This window comes from Poromitra crassiceps (assembly GCF_964638095.1).
Source record: "Poromitra crassiceps genome assembly, chromosome: 1".
In the NCBI taxonomy this organism is placed as follows: domain Eukaryota; kingdom Metazoa; phylum Chordata; class Actinopteri; order Beryciformes; family Melamphaidae; genus Poromitra; species Poromitra crassiceps.
The window spans coordinates 114,531,089-114,555,534 of NC_139623.1; the positions used below are offsets into that span (position 1 = coordinate 114,531,089).

Sequence of the window (24,446 nt, forward strand, 5' to 3'; positions counted from 1 at the left end):
AGCTAGCTGCGCTATTAGCCCGGCAGACATGATTTGAATCTGCTGGGCTGGCAACCATGATGCCCCTCTCCTGCTGAAGCACCTCATGTCAGACAGTCAAGCTAATCAACATGCACTTTAAAATGTTATGTCGATTATAAATAAAACATTATTATTAATCACAGAAGCACATGAAAGGGAGGTGGGAGCAAAGTAAACAAAGACATCTACTGTAGAAATGTATTTGTTGTAGAGTTAAAACTCTTTGTGAAGCGGATGAAACTACTGTAGTTTGCCTAAATGGGGACTCACCATTTTTCCGACAGGCCATTATTCCGAAACACCAATAGTCAGAAAAATGAAAATAGAACTGAAAGCCCAGCCCGTTATCCCGGAGGTGGTTGGGTTGAGGCATGGGGTCACTGAGGTCAGGGTTAGATGAGGTGGTTGGGTTGAGGCCTGGGGTCACTGAGGTCAGGGTTAGAGGAGGTGGTTGGGTTGAGGCCTGGGGTCACTGAGGTCAGGATTAGATGAGGTGGTTGGGTTGAGGCCTGGGGTCACTGAGGTCAGGATTAGATGAGGTGGTTGGGTTGAGGCCTGGGGTCACTGACGTCAGGGTTAGATGAGGTGGTTGGGTTGAGGCATGGGGTCACTGAGGTCAGGGTTAGAGGAGGTGGTTGGGTTGAGGCATGGGGTCACTGAGGTCAGGGTTAGAGGAGGTGGTTGGGTTGAGGCCTGGGGTCACTGAGGTCAGGGTTAGAGGAGGTGGTTGGGTTGAGGCCTGGGGTCACTGAGGTCAGGGTTAGAGGAGGTGGTTGGGTTGAGACCTGGGGTCACTGAGGTCAGGGTTAGATGAGGTGGTTGGGTTGAGGCATGGGGTCACTGAGGTCAGGGTTAGATGAGGTGGTTGGGTTGAGGCCTGGGGTCACTGAGGTTAGGGTTAGAGCAAGCTTACGGTCAAGGCTGTCAGAAGCGATGGTTGTGGATGGAGCCAGGCATGGAGGTTTCGGACTATTGGGGTTTTGGAATAATTGGCAGAACAATTTAATTCATATCAAAATGATAATAGGACAATTTTAGGAAAATAGCTTACACCCATGAACCTGCTGTAGCCTAGCCTAGCCTAGCACGGCTGCTGTAGCCACATGACTGTACTGTATCTTATTGGCATTGTGGCTAGCACTAAGTCTCCGGTGTTGTAATGTCACGCTGTGCTAGGCTAACCTGTCGATGGGGGAGCGGCTTATAACTGCCTCTTGTTTTGTTCTCCCTCCCTCCCCCCCTTTTGTCCACAGCATGTGGGGTGCAGAGAAACAGAATGGGGAGATGGTTAACTGCATCTCCAGTTTTGCTGCTAACCTGAGGTGAACGACTTTGCATTTAGCAGCTCCGCCACGCATCTCTCTGTGAAGTTACTGTGTGGTTCATAGGTGCTGGGCCCACTTACTGTCTGAGCTGAAAGGGTTAAGAAAAAAAACGACAGAAGAATACAATACGTAAAATGACATTCTAAAGGAATAGTTCACCCAAAAATGAAAATTCTGTCACCATCTACTCACCCTCATGCCAAATGAAACAGGTGAAACGTGTGAGTCCATATAACCCACAGGGAGGTCAGCACAACTTTGTAGAAGCCTTCTCCAAAATAACTGAAGTCAATGGGGACCTGCTATTCTTTAGACCTTCCAAACAAAAACAGACAAACAACCACACTGACCTCATCTGACATCATTATTTGTTGCAAATAAATCAGTTGTAGTTAGGATTGGCACTAAATGATGGGGTAAATATAGTTATTTTTGGAACTCTGAATAACTGGTCCCCACTTCAGTTGGGCTTCAATGGAGTTGTGCTGACAATGTGTTTAATTTGGCATGAGGGGAAGGAGATGATGCCAGAATTGTTATTTTTGGGTGAACTATTCCTTTAAATCCTGATATCAACACACCATCTTTCCAGATGAGAAGAGGTAACCAGTGTGTTTGTAAGAGTTTTCATGTCCTCTAAAGCTCCCATGCTCTGACATTCTTTGTAAGTGTCAGGAACAAAGAGGGAAAGCCTTCAATCTTATGATCGTAAAGCACCACTGTGTGGATGCTGACATGTTTATATTTCAGCAGTTTACCCGGCGCTTTTAGCTGCAGTATCTTATGATGAGTGCAGCCGTGGCATAAGCTTCAATAAGCTTCAGTTCCATAGATGCATGTACTGTAGGCCTGTATGTGGAGATGTAACGGCACATGTACTGTAGGCCTGTGTGTGGAGATGTAACGGGACATGTACTGTAGGCCTGTATGTGGAGATGTAATGGGACATGTACTGTAGGCCTGTATGTGGAGATGTAATGGGACATGTACTGTAGGCCTGTGTGTGGAGATGTAATGGGACATGTACTGTAGGCCTGTATGTGGAGATGTAACAGGACATGTACTGTAGGCCTGTATGTGGAGATGTAACGGGACATGTACTGTAGGCCTGTATGTGGAGATGTAATGGGACATGTACTGTAGGCCTGTATGTGGAGATGTAACAGGACATGTACTGTAGGCCTGTATGTGGAGATGTAATGGGACATGTACTGTAGGCCTGTATGTGGAGATGTAATGGGACATGTACTGTAGGCCTGTGTGTGGAGATGTAATGGGACATGTACTGTAGGCCTGTATGTGGAGATGTAACGGCACATGTACTGTAGGCCTGTATGTGGAGATGTAACGGCACATGTACTGTAGGCCTGTATGTGGAGATGTAACGGCACATGTACTGTAGGCCTGTGTGTGGAGATGTAACGGGACATGTACTGTAGGCCTGTATGTGGAGATGTAATGGGACATGTACTGTAGGCCTGTATGTGGAGATGTAACGGGACATGTACTGTAGGCGTGTATGTGGAGATGTAACGGCACATGTACTGTAGGCCTGTATGTGGAGATGTAACGGCACATGTACTGTAGGCCTGTATGTGGAGATGTAACAGGACATGTACTGTAGGCCTGTATGTGGAGATGTAACAGGACATGTACTGTAGGCCTGTATGCGGAGATGTAACGGCACATGTACTGTAGGCCTGTGTGTGGAGATGTAACGGGACATGTACTGTAGGCCTGTATGTGGAGATGTAATGGGACATGTACTGTAGGCCTGTATGTGGAGATGTAATGGGACATGTACTGTAGGCCTGTATGTGGAGATGTAACGGCACATGTACTGTAGGCCTGTATGTGGAGATGTAACGGGACATGTACTGTAGGCCTGTATGTGGAGATGTAATGGGACATGTACTGTAGGCGTGTATGTGGAGATGTAACGGCACATGTACTGTAGGCATGTATGTGGAGATGTAACGGCACATGTACTGTAGGCATGTATGTGGAGATGTAACGGCACATGTACTGTAGGCCTGTATGTGGAGATGTAACAGGACATGTACTGTAGGCCTGTATGTGGAGATGTAATGGGACATGTACTGTAGGCGTGTATGTGGAGATGTAATGGGACATGTACTGTAGGCCTGTATGTGGAGATGTAACAGGACATGTACTGTAGGCGTGTATGTGGAGATGTAACAGGACATGTACTGTAGGCGTGTATGTGGAGATGTAATGGGACAGGTACTGTAGGCGTGTATGTGGAGATGTAACAGGACATGTACTGTAGGCGTGTATGTGGAGATGTAACAGGACATGTACTGTAGGCCTGTATGTGGAGATGTAACGGGACATGTACTGTAGGCCTGTATGTGGAGATGTAACAGGACATGTACTGTAGGCCTGTATGTGGAGATGTAATGGGACATGTACTGTAGGCGTGTATGTGGAGATGTAACAGGACATGTACTGTAGGCCTGTATGTGGAGATGTAACGGCACATGTACTGTAGGCGTGTATGTGGAGATGTAACGGGACATGTACTGTAGGCATGTATGTGGAGATGTAACGGCACATGTACTGTAGGCCTGTATGTGGAGATGTAACGGCACATGTACTGTAGGCCTGTATGTGGAGATGTAACAGGACATGTACTGTAGGCATGTATGTGGAGATGTAACGGCACATGTACTGTAGGCATGTATGTGGAGATGTAACGGCACATGTACTGTAGGCCTGTATGTGGAGATGTAACGGCACATGTACTGTAGGCCTGTATGTGGAGATGTAACGGGACATGTACTGTAGGCCTGTATGTGGAGATGTAACGGGACATGTACTGTAGGCATGTATGTGGAGATGTAATGGCACATGTACTGTAGGCATGTATGTGGAGATGTAACGGCACATGTACTGTAGGCATGTATGTGGAGATGTAACGGGACATGTACTGTAGGCCTGTATGTGGAGATGTAACAGGACATGTACTGTAGGCGTGTATGTGGAGATGTAACAGGACATGTACTGTAGGCATGTATGTGGAAATGTAACGGGACATGTACTGTAGGCCTGTATGTGGAGATGTAACGGGACATGTACTGTAGGCATGTATGTGGAGATGTAACGGGACATGTACTGTAGGCGTGTATGTGGAGATGTAACGGCACATGTACTGTAGGCATGTATGTGGAGATGTAATGGCACATGTACTGTAGGCATGTATGTGGAGATGTAACGGGACATGTACTGTAGGCATGTATGTGGAGATGTAATGGCACATGTACTGTAGGCATGTATGTGGAGATGTAACGGGACATGTACTGTAGGCATGTATGTGGAGATGTAATGGCACATGTACTGTAGGCATGTATGTGGAGATGTAATGGCACATGTACTGTAGGCATGTATGTGGAGATGTAACGGGACATGTACTGTAGGCCTGTATGTGGAGATGTAACGGGACATGTACTGTAGGCATGTATGTGGAGATGTAACGGGACATGTACTGTAGGCCTGTATGTGGAGATGTAACGGCACATGTACTGTAGGCATGTATGTGGAGATGTAACGGGACATGTACTGTAGGCATGTATGTGGAGATGTAACAGGACATGTACTGTAGGCGTGTATGTGGAGATGTAACAGGACATGTACTGTAGGCCTGTATGTGGAGATGTAACAGGACATGTACTGTAGGCATGTATGTGGAGGCAAAACGGGACATGTACTGTAGGCCTGTGTGTGGAGATGTAATGGGACATGTACTGTAGGCGTGTATATGGAGATGTAACAGGACATGTACTGTAGGCCTGTATGTGGAGATGTAATGGGACATGTACTGTAGGCATGTATGTGGAGATGTAACGGGACATGTACTGTAGGCATGTATGTGGAGATGTAACAGGACATGTACTGTAGGCATGTATGTGGAGGCAAAACGGGACATGTACTGTAGGCCTGTGTGTGGAGATGTAATGGGACATGTACTGTAGGCGTGTATGTGGAGATGTAACAGGACATGTACTGTAGGCCTGTATGTGGAGATGTAATGGGACATGTACTGTAGGCATGTATGTGGAGGCAAAATGGGACATGTACTGTAGGCCTGTATGTGGAGATGTAATGGGACATGTACTGTAGGCGTGTATGTGGAGATGTAACAGGACATGTACTGTAGGCATGTATGTGGAGGCAAAACGGGACATGTACTGTAGGCATGTATGTGGAGGCAAAACGGGACATGTACTGTAGGCCTGTATGTGGAGATGTAATGGGACATGTACTGTAGGCGTGTATGTGGAGATGTAACAGGACATGTACTGTAGGCGTGTATGTGGAGATGTAACAGGACATGTACTGTAGGCCTGTATGTGGAGATGTAACGGGACATGTACTGTAGGTGTGTATGTGGAGATGTAACAGGACATGTACTGTAGGCGTGTATGTGGAGATGTAACAGGACATGTACTGTAGGCCTGTATGTGGAGATGTAACGGGACATGTACTGTAGGCCTGTATGTGGAGATGTAACGGGACATGTACTGTAGGCATGTATGTGGAGATGTAACGGGACATGTACTGTAGGCGTGTATGTGGAGATGTAACGGGACATGTACTGTAGGCCTGTGTGTGGAGATGTAACAGGACATGTACTGTAGGCCTGTATGTGGAGATGTAACGGGACATGTACTGTAGGCCTGTATGTGGAGATGTAACGGCACATGTACTGTAGGCCTGTATGTGGAGATGTAACAGGACATGTACTGTAGGCGTGTATGTGGAGATGTAACAGGACATGTACTGTAGGCGTGTATGTGGAGATGTAACAGGACATGTACTGTAGGCCTGTATGTGGAGATGTAACGGGACATGTACTGTAGGCCTGTATGTGGAGATGTAACGGGACATGTACTGTAGGCGTGTATGTGGAGATGTAACAGGACATGTACTGTAGGCGTGTATGTGGAGATGTAACAGGACATGTACTGTAGGCCTGTATGTGGAGATGTAACGGCACATGTACTGTAGGCATGTATGTGGAGATGTAACGGCACATGTACTGTAGGCATGTATGTGGAGATGTAACGGCACATGTACTGTAGGCCTGTATGTGGAGATGTAACGGCACATGTACTGTAGGCCTGTATGTGGAGATGTAATGGGACATGTACTGTAGGCCTGTATGTGGAGATGTAACGGGACATGTACTGTAGGCCTGTATGTGGAGATGTAACGGGACATGTACTGTAGGCCTGTATGTGGAGATGTAACGGGACATGTACTGTAGGCGTGTATGTGGAGATGTAACAGGACATGTACTGTAGGCATGTATGTGGAAATGTAACGGGACATGTACTGTAGGCCTGTATGTGGAGATGTAACGGGACATGTACTGTAGGCATGTATGTGGAGATGTAACGGGACATGTACTGTAGGCGTGTATGTGGAGATGTAACGGCACATGTACTGTAGGCATGTATGTGGAGATGTAATGGCACATGTACTGTAGGCATGTATGTGGAGATGTAACGGGACATGTACTGTAGGCATGTATGTGGAGATGTAATGGCACATGTACTGTAGGCATGTATGTGGAGATGTAACGGGACATGTACTGTAGGCATGTATGTGGAGATGTAATGGCACATGTACTGTAGGCATGTATGTGGAGATGTAATGGCACATGTACTGTAGGCATGTATGTGGAGATGTAACGGGACATGTACTGTAGGCCTGTATGTGGAGATGTAACGGGACATGTACTGTAGGCATGTATGTGGAGATGTAACGGGACATGTACTGTAGGCCTGTATGTGGAGATGTAACGGGACATGTACTGTAGGCCTGTATGTGGAGATGTAACAGGACATGTACTGTAGGCATGTATGTGGAGATGTAACGGGACATGTACTGTAGGCATGTATGTGGAGATGTAACGGCACATGTACTGTAGGCATGTATGTGGAGATGTAACGGGACATGTACTGTAGGCATGTATGTGGAGATGTAACAGGACATGTACTGTAGGCGTGTATGTGGAGATGTAACAGGACATGTACTGTAGGCCTGTATGTGGAGATGTAACAGGACATGTACTGTAGGCATGTATGTGGAGGCAAAACGGGACATGTACTGTAGGCCTGTGTGTGGAGATGTAATGGGACATGTACTGTAGGCGTGTATATGGAGATGTAACAGGACATGTACTGTAGGCCTGTATGTGGAGATGTAATGGGACATGTACTGTAGGCATGTATGTGGAGATGTAACGGGACATGTACTGTAGGCATGTATGTGGAGATGTAACAGGACATGTACTGTAGGCATGTATGTGGAGGCAAAACGGGACATGTACTGTAGGCCTGTGTGTGGAGATGTAATGGGACATGTACTGTAGGCGTGTATGTGGAGATGTAACAGGACATGTACTGTAGGCCTGTATGTGGAGATGTAATGGGACATGTACTGTAGGCATGTATGTGGAGGCAAAATGGGACATGTACTGTAGGCCTGTATGTGGAGATGTAATGGGACATGTACTGTAGGCGTGTATGTGGAGATGTAACAGGACATGTACTGTAGGCATGTATGTGGAGGCAAAACGGGACATGTACTGTAGGCATGTATGTGGAGGCAAAACGGGACATGTACTGTAGGCCTGTATGTGGAGATGTAATGGGACATGTACTGTAGGCGTGTATGTGGAGATGTAACAGGACATGTACTGTAGGCGTGTATGTGGAGATGTAACAGGACATGTACTGTAGGCCTGTATGTGGAGATGTAACGGGACATGTACTGTAGGTGTGTATGTGGAGATGTAACAGGACATGTACTGTAGGCGTGTATGTGGAGATGTAACAGGACATGTACTGTAGGCCTGTATGTGGAGATGTAACGGGACATGTACTGTAGGCCTGTATGTGGAGATGTAACGGGACATGTACTGTAGGCATGTATGTGGAGATGTAACGGGACATGTACTGTAGGCGTGTATGTGGAGATGTAACGGGACATGTACTGTAGGCCTGTGTGTGGAGATGTAACAGGACATGTACTGTAGGCCTGTATGTGGAGATGTAACGGGACATGTACTGTAGGCCTGTATGTGGAGATGTAACGGCACATGTACTGTAGGCCTGTATGTGGAGATGTAACAGGACATGTACTGTAGGCGTGTATGTGGAGATGTAACAGGACATGTACTGTAGGCGTGTATGTGGAGATGTAACAGGACATGTACTGTAGGCCTGTATGTGGAGATGTAACGGGACATGTACTGTAGGCCTGTATGTGGAGATGTAACGGGACATGTACTGTAGGCGTGTATGTGGAGATGTAACAGGACATGTACTGTAGGCGTGTATGTGGAGATGTAACAGGACATGTACTGTAGGCCTGTATGTGGAGATGTAACGGCACATGTACTGTAGGCATGTATGTGGAGATGTAACGGCACATGTACTGTAGGCATGTATGTGGAGATGTAACGGCACATGTACTGTAGGCCTGTATGTGGAGATGTAACGGCACATGTACTGTAGGCCTGTATGTGGAGATGTAATGGGACATGTACTGTAGGCCTGTATGTGGAGATGTAACGGGACATGTACTGTAGGCCTGTATGTGGAGATGTAACGGGACATGTACTGTAGGCCTGTATGTGGAGATGTAACGGGACATGTACTGTAGGCCTGTATGTGGAGATGTAACAGGACATGTACTGTAGGCCTGTATGTGGAGATGTAACAGGACATGTACTGTAGGCCTGTATGTGGAGATGTAACGGGACATGTACTGTAGGCCTGTATGTGGAGATGTAACGGGACATGTACTGTAGGCCTGTATGTGGAGATGTAACAGGACATGTACTGTAGGCCTGTATGTGGAGATGTAACGGCACATGTACTGTAGGCCTGTATGTGGAGATGTAACAGGACATGTACTGTAGGCCTGTATGTGGAGATGTAACAGGACATGTACTGTAGGCCTGTATGTGGAGATGTAACGGGACATGTACTGTAGGCCTGTATGTGGAGATGTAACAGGACATGTACTGTAGGCCTGTATGTGGAGATGTAACAGGACATGTACTGTAGGCCTGTATGTGGAGATGTAACAGGACATGTACTGTAGGCCTGTATGTGGAGATGTAACGGGACATGTACTGTAGGCCTGTATGTGGAGATGTAACGGGACATGTACTGTAGGCCTGTATGTGGAGATGTAACGGGACATGTACTGTAGGCCTGTATGTGGAGATGTAACGGCACATGTACTGTAGGCGTGTATGTGGAGATGTAACAGGACATGTACTGTAGGCCTGTGTGGAGACAAAACGGGACATGTACTGTAGGCCTGTATGTGGAGATGTAACGGGACATGTACTGTAGGCCTGTATGTGGAGATGTAACGGGACATGTACTGTAGGCCTGTATGTGGAGATGTAACGGCACATGTACTGTAGGCATGTATGTGGAGATGTAACGGGACATGTACTGTAGGCCTGTATGTGGAGATGTAACAGGACATGTACTGTAGGCATGTATGTGGAGATGTAACAGGACATGTACTGTAGGCATGTATGTGGAGATGTAACAGGACATGTACTGTAGGCATGTATGTGGAGATGTAACGGGACATGTACTGTAGGCATGTATGTGGAGATGTAACAGGACATGTACTGTAGGCATGTATGTGGAGATGTAACGGGACATGTACGTAGGCGTGTATGTAGAGATGTAACGGGACACTGGCTTGTATTGTAGCACTGCTGTAACATGAGTATGTGCAATGGCCATTCTATCAATGGTCTATCAAGAAAAGTGTTTTTGATACGTAAACTTGATAGGCTCGGCTGTCTTGAATTTGATGGTGTATAGTCTTTTAACTTCCCATATCCCTCTGGAGTCTGAGCCCATTTTTACCATGTTTACCATTTTTTGGGAAATTGACACTTGATTAATAATTACAAAGTATTTTTACCCCCTTAAAGGAGAATCTCTGAATTTTTCAACCTGGACCCTATTTCCGTGTTTGTTTGTTTTAATGTACTAGTGCAGTGTCCGTTCCCCCATGCACCACCCCGTGGGCGCTCCCCCCCGCACACACACTGCACTCTGTCAGGTCCCCCTAAGCGCAAGTTTGAAGTCGATCCAACAAACGGTTCTCGAGATATGCGAAGAAAATACATACAAACAGTCCTGGAATAAGTCAAAATTGCATGAAATGCGGCACTGCACACCATCGGGGTCCGAGCAGCGCACTCCCCAAGTTTGAAGTCGATCGGACGAATGGTTCTCAAGATAAACCACTTTTTGTGTGGCCAGTAGGTGGCGCTGTGCCGAATTACACGAAATCCGGCACTGCACTGTGTCAGGTTCCCAGCAGCACACTCTCCAAGTTTGAAGTCGATCAGATGAATGGCTATGGAGATAAAGCGCTTTTTGTGTTGCCAGTAGGTGGCACTATGCCAAATTGCACGGAATTCAGCTCCCTGCACTCCCTTGAGTCCCCCTGAGCGCACTCCCCAAAGTTGAAGTCGATCGGACGAACGGTTGTTGAGATAAACAGCATTTTTTATGTTGCCAGTAGGTGGCGCTATGCCGAATTGCACGAAAACAGGGCACTGCACTGCACAATAGGGCACACTCCCAACCCTACTTACACAGGATTGGGGTTCCCGGAAGTGGCGTGGCCCTAGAGCAGTGATACTCAACTTGCGGCCAGGGGGCCAGATGCGGCCCGCGACCATTTCCTAATAATTTCACTTTCGTTTTCATTGTGAATTAGAATCTAATTCACAATAGTAACTAATGTGAAATAAAGTTTGGCTGAGCTTCAGTTAAATTGTCAAATACCGCCGTCTGCTCGCTACCCAGGCACTTATGTAATATGTATGTACTTAACCTAACTAACTTAACCTAACTAACTATCTGGTGTGCACAACATTGTCAGACTAAACTCCGGCTGACACCCCAAAAAACTACAAGTAACTACAGAAAAATGTATATTGTTTGTTTATTAACTGGCCCCTGGCCTCCTATCATTTCACAAAAGTGGCCCCCGGGCAAAGCAAGTTGAGTATCCCTGCCCTAGAGGATATTATTTCTGAATGCGTGACTCATTATAGCCTACCATTATAGCCACATAAAAAACGGAGCTCTACTGATTATTTCCCCTTGATTTTATTCACGACAGACTTGTAAATGCATATTTGGACAGGCACATACATAGGAGGAGATTTCTTCACCCTCTGCTCTTAATTGGAACCTGAGGAGGGATGCTGCCCCCCCTAAACACAGGGTCGTTCCTGTGTTTACTTTCTCAGTAGGTGTCAACGGCCCCAAATAAAGCTGGGGCTTATGGCTCGAAGGAGCAGAACTGAAGACAAATATTCAAATATCGAACGTGTTTCCCGTCCGAATCGCACGAAGACAGGGCACTGCATTCCCTCGGGTCGCCATCAGCGCACCCCCCGAGTTTCAAGTCGATCCGACTAACGGTTCTGGAGATACGCAAAGGACAGACAGAGAGAGAGACAGACAGACGGTATCGTCATTATATGGACAGGCACATACATAGGAGGAGATTTATTCACCCTCTGCTCTTAATTAGAACCTGAGGAGGGATGCTGCCCCCCCCCTAAACACAGGGTCGTTCCTGTGTTTACTTTCTCAGTAGGTGTCAACAGCCCTAATTAAAGCTGGGGCTTAGGGCTGGAAGGAGCAGAACTGAAGACAAATATTCAAATATCGAACGTGTTTTGCGTCCGAATTGCACAAAAACAGGGCACTGCATTCCATCGGGTCGCCATCAGCGCACACCCCAAGTTTCAAGTCGATCCAACCAACGGTTCTGGAGATACGCGAAGGACAGACAGAGAGAGAGAGAGAGACAGACAGACGGTATCGTCATTATAGTATAGATAACTAAATAATGTGAGCAGAAATCTTTTGAAATTGATGCAGCACGTACGTGCCTGCACGTACGTCCACTAAACAAGCTTGTTTTTGCAGCAGACACAGGCTCACATTGTTACTGCAAAAGAGAGAGAGAAAACAAATGTCATTTACCTTGCAGCAGTGTGTTCACTCCCTCTGTCTGTGTGTTACTTCTCTCTGTCTCCATGTCTGGCGCCTCCGTTTGTATCATCATAGAACGTTTTTCTCCGGTTCAAATACATACGGGCAGCCATCAGATTCAAATGCCACGTCCACGTCCATATTCTTGAAAATTAGCTAAATATTCAGCCATGTGCTTTCTGTTAGGTTAATCCAAGCAAAGCTCACCAGAGGCCTGTACTACAAAGCCAGTTTAGTGGTTTAGCGAGGTAACTTCAGGTTTAAACCTGGTTTGGCCGTACTACAAAGCAAGTTAACTTCTTACCGACATATATTTCCATAGCAACTTATGCTTCACACTTAACCTGGTCCGTAGCAGGTTAAGTTGCAAGGATAAGATTAGACCTTAAATCCACCGCCCACGAACCAATCGAATCAGCAGTTTGGAAAAATGGCCAACCCCTTTCTGGATGAGTTTCCCGAAGGAGCACGAATTGTAATGTTGAATGAGTAATGGTAATCAATGTTAATGTTAATCAAGGACTAAAGCCTTGCACTTGTTGGCTATTTTAATTAAGCCCTATACCACTTTGGAATATGTTTTTATATATTCATTTTTGTGCTCTCAAGTAGCCTAGATACGTTGTTTGATCCCGCTGATGGATTGCAGCTGAATAGTGAGTGGAGAAATATCACTAAACCGGCATAAAAAGGTTACATAAACGTCTCCAAAGCGCACGGTGCCGTGTGCGCAATGGAGCTGAGACTGACGTTGGGTTGGAATTGAAATAGTCATAGCTTACATGCTGGCCTACTACATCTAAGCAATTTAATATGGGATCACCTGCACACAGGCGATCCCATATTAAGATGATTCATATCTAGCCTACTCCTGCATTTTGCAGCTGCAAGTGTTGCTTTTGGCCTGTATGATGTGATTGAACTTCATATTTCCAGCATCATTATATGAAATATGGAGATATGCGACTCTGCTGACAATATATGTGACCACAAAATAGGCTATTTTTTATAAATGAAATCTATGCCCGCACATACCGTGTCGTTCAGAAGCCTCTTTTAATTTTATTATCATTCTTTTTTTTATTGATAGCCTATAGGAATTATTCAATCAGTGCGACTAAACATGACATCATTATTATTCGTTGAGCCTAAATGGTCTACGGATTTTGGACTGAGACATTAGGCTACACATTGCTTCCACTCGCAGTTTATTGAGAGGGTGAATTCAGCTGCTGTAGGATACGTGGAGGCAGAAACCGCTCTTCAAATAAATGACTGATGTGAATAAAAGTGGTAACTTTAGACAGTCATTCGGGAACAGACTAAAAATATCCAATGCGGATTTTGATTCTGACATAGTAGTCGATGGCTTTGATGAATGAGGAAATAGGCGTGTCTGGCGCTGTAAAAGCTACGGTTCTGAGCTGAGCGGTCCATATTGCATTGTGATTGGCTAGTTGTTAAAAACCACGCCTCTTTTGCGGGCACGAGCTCGTGTGCACGGGCATTTTCATGTGCACGCGCAGTCAACTTGATTAGAAAAACCTGGTTCGAGTTAACGACTGGCAAACGAGGTTCGTAGTACAAGTTAACTACAATCGAGCTGATCTGGTTTAGACAAACCAGATCAAGGGACAGATCCTGGATCTTCTTATCCAACATTCGTAGTACAGGCTACAGGTTGAGAAATAGAGACATTCTCCTTTAATGCCGATGTCGTCTTGTTCAGTAGAAATCCCGCTACAGATGCATGATGCATTTGACCATAAAGTCAGTTCAAAAGACAACACAGCTGCTCAGAAGCCCTCAAGACAACAAAGACGTTTAGAAATTCACAAGATTTCTCTTTTCCTTTTATACACTCAAAATAATGTCAGAGCCAATGTCAACATAGAGAGTTTGTCCCCCATTTGTTGTCATTTCATCCAAGGGGAATATTATCCATGTAAATAATGACAATAGGTTGTTTGTTATTGTTGACAGTAACTGTGACTCTTGGGGGGTTCAGCACTACAGTCACTTTATAGCAGGCAGGCAGTGCACAGACTTGCCTTTGTCAACCACATCAGTAAAACGACTCAAACTGAGACCCCTGAACAAGCAGCCAGCAGATACACTTTCCCTTAAAGAGGGATTTGTGTTAACGACCCATTTACCCCTCAACTGCTGTTTCACCACAGCAGAAGCAACAGTCTATTACAATTTCAGTTTCAAGTACTGAAACATGTCCTTTTACAATGGCTGATGTACTTGAAGATAGCTGAGATGTTCCTCAAGCACTCATACGAATAGCCTTGCATTGTAATCAGATTTGTATTTGATCCATAATCCTGGCAGTGGTTCTCAAAGTGGGGTCCGGGGACGCCCCAGGGGTTCCCCAGCAAAAGGGGGAATACTTTATTTTCACTATAATTCCATCCATAAGTAACACAATGACAGAATGTACAGTATGACTATTTTGGTCATGGGTTTCATATACTTTCTGTAATAAAACATAAAAGCAAAAATCTTATCAGATGGGTGACCCTGGGACAAACTCTTATCAAATGGGGGTCCGTGGTCTAATTTGTGTCAGTTTAGGGCTCCTTGACATGAAACAGTTTGAGAACCACTGGGTTATGTGGCACAGCATCAGCACCATTTGGTTTGCTATTGGAATACTGAGCAGGTCTCCTTGTTTTTCTTAGTGTGGGAGCCAGTGACATTTGTAACGCGTACTGTAAAGGTGGGAAGCTTCCCAGCTCGCCAAACTGTTCACAAAACAGAACGGAAACCCGTAGCGTCCTGAGGCGGGATGGGCAGAACGTGGGCATGGCTGCGGTGGGGGGAAACAAAGAAAGTCCAAGTCCGGTTTGTTTTGGTTTGGTCACATGACAGTCGCACAGCGAGCGAGCGCGTCCAATCAGCCGTTGATTGGCGGCTTGGTGGCTCGCCTCGTCTCCGCTGTCATCCGCGCTTTAACTCGCCTCAGGACGCATGAGGAAATGATTTCTGCGGTGTTATCCTTTTCTCGCCCCCTCCCCCTGTAACGCTTCCTGCACTCCTTCCTGCTCTTCCGCTGCAGCAGCCAATTGCTCTCCGCTCTTGTGTCAGGATCGCTTTAGCTCAGCGCACACCTGTCGACCCCCTCCCAACCTTTGCATTTGACTCATTTGCCTATTTATATCCATGCCAGTTGCTTGCGGGCCGAGCCGGATGGTTTGGTGTTGTTTGTTCTGGTTCCGAGGCGATGCGTTAGTGGCAGACGGGGCCTCCAGTTGGGACACGTTCAGAGGAAATAAAAAGAACAACACGTCTGCATCATTGTCCCTGTTGTCCCTGTCTGTGTATTCGGTTCCCCGTGCGTGCGTGCGTGCGTGCGTGCGTGTGTGTGCGTGCATGTGTGTGTGTGTGTGCGCGCGTGCGCGTGCGTGCGTGTGTGTGTGTGTCTCTGTCTGTCTTGGTGCGAATATCAATGTGGAGCCTGCAGAATGGGTGTAATCTTTTATTGGTCTTAGGGCGTTTTCACACGTAGGGCTCTATCGTCGCAATGGCGGTAATTTTGCGTTAGCGCCCGTTTTGTGCTGGAATAGCGCCGCACAAAGCTCTAATTGTGGGCGTGTCAGCCCGCTGCGCTTCGGTGGCATTAAAATAGAGAGCCGCAGGAACGAGTCCGGAAATCATCGATGCTAACAGTCCTGGTTCTTCACTGTTTTCGCCTATGGGAGTTTTGAATGGGTTTTTGGCGCGATGCTTCTAATAATCTCTCTGGGCAACGCTGGCTTAATCAAACGCGAACCAGTGTTTAGTAACATCATCTTCACACACGAGGACCACTTTTATGAGTTTTGAAGCTTTTACGTGCCATTAAAAGGGCGGCTAGCTAGCAAACAGCTAAATGAGACTACACTGTTGAGTCGCTGGGGATATATACGTCAATAACGTCACCACTTCAAAGGACGAACACGGAAATTCTCTTTCCCTCACCTGGTTCAGCCCCGTTCAGCCCGGGGTAATCAGTGCACACATCAACAACAGTCCAGGTTGAGTGCTGACGTGACGTGGAAGCCTATGCGACAGTGTGTAGTTCTGGATTAGCTTCGCTCGAGCTTTTTACTTCTAGGGCTCGCATTTACGCTACAAAACTCATGAAAGTGGTCCTCATGTGTGAAGATTATCCGACTGAACTCTGGTTCACGTTTGATTAATCTTGCGTTGCCCAGAGACCGTATTTGAAGCATCGCTGCAAAAACCCATTCAAAAATCCCATAGACAGAAACAGTGAAGAACCAGGAAGTCCGGGACTTCCGCGTTCTGACTACAAAAATACGTCATCCCTGCGGCTCTCTATTGAGAGCACCAAAGGCCCTTTTTTCTAACACCTATTTTGGTGTGTTTACACTCGGAACATGGCGGTATCTTCGCCAGAGCGCAAAATGACACTTGCGGGAGGCAGATGATAGGCTAAGAGGCGCACGGACATGCCTGGGCCACACCTACACCTGTGTCTGCACTTAGATCCCAGCGCAAAACTGGATGGTGGAGGCAGACGATAGCTTAAGACGCAGGGAAGATAGCATAAGAGGCACGCAAATGGCAGTGCAAACGATAGCGCCATACGACGATAGCGCCCCTATAGTTTGTTTGCTTTAGTCCAAATCAGTTGATGAGTTTGTAAGCTTGCAGCGTTTTCCCCTCCGTTTGGTTTCTATTCACATGGAGAAAAATCCAAGCCAACCAAAATGCATCACTACAAAAAAAATTGGAATGTTCACTCTGACATCTTGAACATACTATACTGCTATAGTTGGGTCAAGGTTGGATCACATTCCCACCACAAGTCCAGAGTTTGTGGGGGACCGGACCGAGGCTAAACTAAAGGTTATTTTGGTCTGCACCCGAGTGCGATTGCTGTGTTCACACCTGCCCAAACAAGGGGGACAACGAACCAGAGTCGCACGGGTGTGAAAACGCCCTAACTCTACCCGACTACCCCCGTCTCTTTTTTTCTTCTTCTTGTCTTTGTGTTTGTCGCCCACAAAAACTTCATGTCTGTCTGTGTTTGAGCTCTCTCTGTCTCTGTCTCTCCTCTCCCTCTCTCAGCTCTCTCTCCATCTCTGTTGTGGTTGAAGGAAACCACTGGCAGACAGTGCACACACTGCTAAATTGCTTACAGGACACGGTGTTTGTCTGCAGGGCACGATGTAGCACACATGCTATCAGCGCCGGTCCAGTCAAACGTCCTGGGAGGATTCTTTGTTTGCCGAGAGTGCAGATTAGGGACTGGCTGTTTAAAACATAGCCTTCGCTTCATTATCCTCTGCACTGCTTCATACCTGGAAGACTGTCACCATGCTTCAGTTGAGCTTCCAAAGACAATGGGCCCTATCTTCGCAAAAGCGCTAATTTAGTGTTTGTCCTTGTTTAACGCCGTGCACAATGCAAATTGGGGGCCGGCACATAGGCGTGCCACATGCCAAACCAGGCGTTTGAGCGCAAATATGTGGGGGTAGATGGCATTATCCTATCGTCAGCAGCACGCAATTACTTTGCGCTAAGAGTTTTTAAAAGCACCTCTTACGCGCTAAATACCCCGCTGCGCTTGAACGCACCATAATTTCCGTGCTGTACAGTGCAGTGTAGAGTAAAATTCCTTTTGGATATGTCATTACGCACAGCCTTGCCACACCAGGACATCAAATTCTGCTGCTAAATTTTAATATTAGCAGATAATTCAGTGAGGCAATCAAGTATAACTCACTGAGAAACTTTTATCACATCGCAAAGAGGGAAATTAATTGAGAAAACCTGTTGGACAATGGACATAGGCTATTCACCTGCACCTATCCCATAACCCGGAGGGTCGTTGGCACCACAGATGATCTGTCAATAAGCTCTCTCCATCTCTCTTTGTCCTCGGCACGAGTGAGTCCACTCTATTACGCATGGAGAGAATTACAGCATATTGCATGCCTCGCACTAAGCGATCGCGAGACGGGTTGGTTGGTCTGATTGGTTTTGATTTGACGTAATGCCCAGCATTACGGGCCCAATGTCCTTTTATTTAGCACACAAGACAATGCAATGTTCAATCAATACAATGCTACCAGATGATCATATGTCTAAAGCTGCAATGATTCATCGATTAGTTGTAAACTATTAAATAAATCTGCAGCTATTTTGATAATCGGTTTGAGTAATTTTTTAAGAAAGTCAAAAGTCTCCCATTCCAGCTTCTTAAATGTGAATATTTTCGGCTTGCTTTACTCCTTTATGACAGTAGACTGAATTTATTTGGGTTGTGGGTAAAATAAGTCATTTGGGGACGTCATCTTGGGCTTTGGGAAACGCTGATCGACATTTTTCACCGTTTGACATTTTATAGACCAAACAACTAATCGATGAATCGAGAAAATAATCGACAATGAGAATAATCGTTAGTTGCAGCCCTACATACTTTAGTTTATGCCATGCCATGCCATGTTAAACAGCGAGATAACACTTTGCATCCGGCTGTAACAAGGCCTGGGTATCAAAAATCAATACTTATCAGTATTGATTTCTGACATGGGAGTCGATTTTTGTCGGAAGGCCTCTTCTTACTTCTTCAGTTATTGTGTCATTCAGTTCAGTGTTTAGGAAAAGAAGATGTCTTTCCGTTTATTCATTCCAAAATGAAACGTGCGTTCATTCAGCAGGGGAAGCTAACGTGTTAACAGCTTCAGTAACAGTTTCCAGCTACACCCAGCCCTGTCTGCAGCAGTAGTGCGGTGTGACTTGAGCAGCAGCTGAATTTCGGCAGTATCCCTGTCTGTCTGTCTTGGCCATCACTGGCCACCGTCCATCTGTTGTCCCTCCTGTGTTAAGGTTTTTAACTTGCCTATGTCTTTTTCCACCTCCCTCCACAGCTTGGCCTCTCAATCTAACTTGCTCTTTGGCAGGGAGGAGGGCCTCTGCTGGTACTGTACTCTTTCTACTTTAGCTGCACATTTATGACACGCTTTGTTTCCCAAAACATCTGCTGCTCCAAGGAACCTCAACACTTCCTAACCCAAATCTATACTCAAAGAGTTTGCTACCAAAATAACATGTCCAGTATTTGAAAAAGATCAAACTTGAATGATCCCTGTGGAGAGATTGGGTGTAGTGTTCACAGCTGTACATAGTGGTAGGATATAGCAAAGATAAATACAGCAAAAGATGGTTGTATACACTGTATGTCTATATATACACAAGTGACATCCTATGGAGAAATATGTGAATGAAAGTAGGAGCCAACGGTATGGAAAATAATGTAATCCACCCCCTCTTCAATTTAAATGATACGTACTCATACAAAATCACTGATAACGCAAAAATGAAAACAAATTACTGCGCCTTTTTAAAGAATCCTTTAAAAAAACGTAATGAGGAACTTCAGATAATTATGTTTTTCCAAGGTGGATAGACAGCCAGTTTCAAAAGTAGGTGTACATTTTTCCAGTGTACAGTACACCTGCTAATATTTTATGAGTATTACACACATTTGATATATTTGGATATTTGATATTCCCAATTGAATGCCAAATCTTTTTTGCAGTTAAGTACTAAATAAGTTAACAATGACAAAAAAAATATACAACTTAAAGCTTATTATTATTATTACTATTATTATTATTATTATTATTCAACATAGTATATCTACTTTTGAAACACATTTAGCATGTTAGAAACGGCCTCTTCAGTTATACATCATGAGTTTGCCAGTGAGAGGAGAGTAAAAACAAACCGTCTAATTTGATTTGAATGGAGGAAGTTGTTTTTGGAAGAGCAGAGTTGCTTTTGGGAAACATGGCTGCACTGTAACTATGTGTTGCTGCTTGTGGCTGCATTAGCTGGCTGTGTTAGCACTGGCTGTGTTAGCGCTCACTGGCTCTGGGCGCACCTGCCGCTCTCGCCTTCATCACTGTCACCTGCCCGCTGACTCAGCCGTTTTGCCTCACCATAGCAACACCGCAATCCATCTACCTGCCCCGGGCCGAACCGCCCCGCTCCGGGCGTGATGAAGTGGGCATGCCAAGACAGAGTGAGCCTCAACGCCTGGGGATTTGACTGTGTGTGTGTGTGTGTGTGTGTGTGTGTGTGTGTGAGAGAGAGAGAGAGAATGAATGTAGGAGAGTGTGTGTGTTTGTGTGTATGACTGTGTGCGTGAGTGAGTTAATAGGATAGTACGTGAGATAGATAGATAGATAGATAGATAGAATGTATGTGGTAGAGTGTGTGTGTTTGTATATGACTGTTCATAGTGAGTTAATATAGGACAGTGTGAGAGAGAGAGGATGTAGGAGAGTTAATATACTGTAGGAGAGTAGGGGTATTACGGTGTGTGTGTGTGTGTGTGTGTGTGTGTGTGTGTGTGTGTGTGTGTGTGTGTGTGTGTGTGTGTGTGTGTGTGTGTGTGTGTGTTAGAGAAGCACAGGAAGACAGCATGTACGTTTGCGTGCCACAGAACCAGATTGCCTGGGGGAGTCTTACAGTATCTTAAACTCCCCTCAGTCTGTTAGTAATTGAGGGAATATGAGAGATTCTATGGAGGCGACGCGCGGACCCCGCGGAGAAAGCACTGCCGTAAAATCTCTTCCAGTGCAGTAAATGCCTCAGTGTTTTCCTTAAACAAGGAAACATTTTAAGGATGCTGTGCAACACCCTTAAGTATATTCCTCAGCTGAGGAGAAATCAAACCTTAAGTGTCATACTTAAGGAGCAAACTTAAGGTGCTTTGTGGAACCAGCCCCAGCCTTTTGAATGAGCTTCTGTTCAGTTGTTGTGGATGGTTTGGTCACAGCAGGCAGGCGTGCATCTCCCCTCATCCCCTTTGTTACTTCAGGTTAGCTAGCTTGCACTAATTAGAAAGCTTGCAAGTTGCTGTCAAATGTGTTGCATAGCAACAGGATTGATGTCATGTTCCTTGCAGCCTTTGAGTTGTTGCTCTCTCCACGAGCTGTGCCTCTAAGGGGTGAAAAGCACGAGAAAGAAAGCATTCTATCTGATCACAGCTATAGTTTGGTTGGTTTGTCCAGGTGAGAACGATGACCTTTGAACTCTGGTGGCACCAAATAATGTCACAGAGAGTCTCAGTCCTCTAAGAAGAGAGCAGGTGTTAAAATGTGATAGCCAGCACCTCCTCATCTTAGATCTAGCATAACAAAATGAAGCGAGGGCAAAGTGCTGCTATGCAGCTATGGCTTCATGTGTTCTTCACTGCTATGAGCACCAGAGAAGGAAACGACAGCAAAGAGGAAGCCAAGTGCATCATGCTTAGCTAAAGTTACAGGAACTGGAATCACTGCCAACATCTCAATGGCAGAATGACAGGTGACCAAAACTCTCTCCAATAAACAAGCTCCTTTTGTTTACGAGCCCTGGTCTCTATATAGCTGTCCAGTGTCATCCTAACCTAACCTAATACTGCGTGGGTGACCCAATTGAGACTTGAATGTCTAACACTACTGGTCCAACAGGAACACTTATGAACATAACATAAGTGAGTGTTTTTCTTCAGCTGCTAGTTCACTGAGTTTTGCTCATAGAGTGATCAGACTAATACCATTACAATCTGTGTCAGCTTTCATTGACATCTTGTTGGACTCTTGAACTCGGCAGTTGCTTCAATAGGGCATTTTGAAACAGGTAACATCTGTATATATGAAGACAACTTGGAGGTTTGGCTGCATGGCTTTTGATTGGACAGTGTGCTTTAATGTGGCCAATCATTTAGTCCTGTTTGTATCTGTGTGTCCTGCTTGTGTTAAAGCCCACCTACATCAGCCTGCTGCTGTGGTGAATGGCATCATGCAACGTGGCTTGGTTCTGTGTTTGCTTATCTGGATGGTGCCTTCATTTGCCAGTGGTTATTCTTTAAAGCAGAACTTCACTGAAACAATGCTGATTTATTTTGCAGATGATCTCACACATATCCAAAAACTGTAAACTATTTTGTAGGCATTAATTTAGTTTGACAGTTATTGAGAGTTGATTTGAGTTCAGTTGTGGACCAGTGATGTCAAAACAGTTTACAGTTTTTGGATATAAAGGACAATAATGTAAAAACAGGTTCCCTATCTTTGTAGTTGCCTTGTTGATCCAGTAGGTGTCTCACTCTTGCTTCTTTTCTTTCCCTTTGTTCCCCTTCTCTCTCTCTCTCTCTCTCTCTCTTTCTCGCTCCACCTGTGCAGGCCGTTGGGCCACATACCTCAAGGCGCCACACTGACGGTCAACACAAACCCCAACATCAACATCAAGTCTGAACCTGTCTCACCCAACCGCGACCGCAGCACCCCCAGCTCCATTGGCGGGGGCCACGGTGGAGGTGGCGGCGGCCAGCTTCAAGGCCAGGGCATGGGCTACCCCGGCTCCCTGCGCCTGGAGCCCGGGGCCCAGGGCCGTTCGCCCGTCGACAGCCTCAGCAGCAATGGCAGCTCATACGATGGCAGCGACCGTGACGACCAGGGAGGAGGGGCTCAACGAGGAGGAGGCGCCCCAGACTACCACCACCAGGCCGGCCCCGGGGCCCAGCAGCAGCACACCATGGTCCTGCTGCGGCCCTCCTCGGCCGAGCCGCAAGAGCAGGAGGGGGCCAACGTCAAGAGGATGAGGATGGAAAACTGGGTCACATAGAGAGACCAGCGGGACAGACAAACAGATGGACGGACCGACGGACGGAGATGTGTACTTGTGGCTTGTGTACATGCCCCACCACCAGCACCCCCCCCCCCCTCTCGCCGTCCTCCCCTGTGCATACACACATATCCCTGCCATCTACCTAGTAACCTACTGTCCACACAGGAAATGCTGACCTCACACCATCTCATTCACCACACACACACAGTCACACACACACACACACACGCACACACACACACACACACACACACATGCAAACACAAGCATGCGAATACACACCGTCTCTCTCTCTCATGTGGCACTTGTAGACACTCTTATGGCAATGTGCATACACTTGTACTCTAATGTACTCTCTCTCTCACACACACACACACAAAACCCTATTGGGTTGAGCCACTGAACCAGGGATTATCTGTCAGTACAATAATACTGTTGGACTTGAGTCTATTTGAATTGAAGCGAATGGGTTAGTTTGTAATCTATCCTCACCATAGACGCAAGGAGGAACTTGAGATGCCGTGGTCTTTGCTGGGTTTGGTCTTTGCTGGGTTTGGTCTTTGCTGGGTTTGGTCTTTGCTGGGTTTCTTCTTCACTCTCCATAAAAAGACCGCATATAAAAACACAGACGCATAATGTGCAGCAGGACAGGAGACTAACATTTTCGTCTGCCGCCAAATCATTTTTTTTTTTGCAACTTTGGCTATTTCACCTGCCGGCTACGAGTTCAAATTGTCTGACAGAGCAGGCAATCTTACTAGCCTCAGTTTCCCAGCATGCCCTGCATTTGGTTGGCGGCTGGTAGTAAGTTCCCAACCATCTATGTGTTTAGCCAGTGTGGGTTTCGGTCAAAAGCAGCTGCACTGCTCTGTGGTGAAACAGTATCACCGAATGAGTCCACTTCTTTGTATGCATTTGCCACGGCCACGTTGCTGTTGCTCTCTACATTGTTCATTTTTTTCTAAGAGCCTGTTTTTGCTCTTTAAGCGTGAAGTTTTGTCCTTCTGTCTGACTGTTGATCTTCTGTAGAGTTTGAAATCATTTCAGTTTTCAATATGAAGACACTAAAAGAAACTCCGCCTCCCTCCCCGGCAGTCGAGCCAGCGGCCACGTTGGCGGCCCGGCGCCGCGGCCGCGCCACGTACGAGACCGACAGCCCCCCCGGTCTTTGTTTACTCTGAACCCACGCAGACTAGCTGTCAAACCAGGAACACGATTTTGTTGCTGAGGTAAAAGACTGTTTTTCTTTGAATCAGGGAAGAGCTGCAACAGCTCGACGACACACCTCACAGATACTTGTCATTTCGCCCACTTTGTGTCAACTACATATGCTGAGTGTGTGTGTGTGTGTGTGTGTGTGTGTGTCTCTGTGTGTTTG

The 24,446-nt window shown here is 46.1% G+C and overlaps 1 protein-coding gene across 2 annotated transcripts in view; it reads left to right on the plus strand.

The window, feature by feature from the left end:
- mef2d (myocyte enhancer factor 2d) overlaps positions 1-23,065 on the plus strand; it is a gene marked incomplete at its 3' end in the record, with an annotated part of 137,441 nt that extends 114,376 nt beyond the window's left edge. The window contains exons 11-13 of one of the 2 annotated variants that reach the window (XM_083635406.1): positions 1,275-1,343; positions 19,318-19,368; positions 22,624-23,065. In XM_083635406.1, coding sequence (XP_083491532.1) covers positions 1,275-1,343; positions 19,318-19,368; positions 22,624-23,065 — 562 coding nt within the window. The remainder of the gene's footprint in view (positions 1-1,274; positions 1,344-19,317; positions 19,369-22,623) is intronic. The other variant, XM_083635407.1, reaches the window with a different exon arrangement.
- Positions 23,066-24,446: the final 1,381 nt, after the last annotated feature.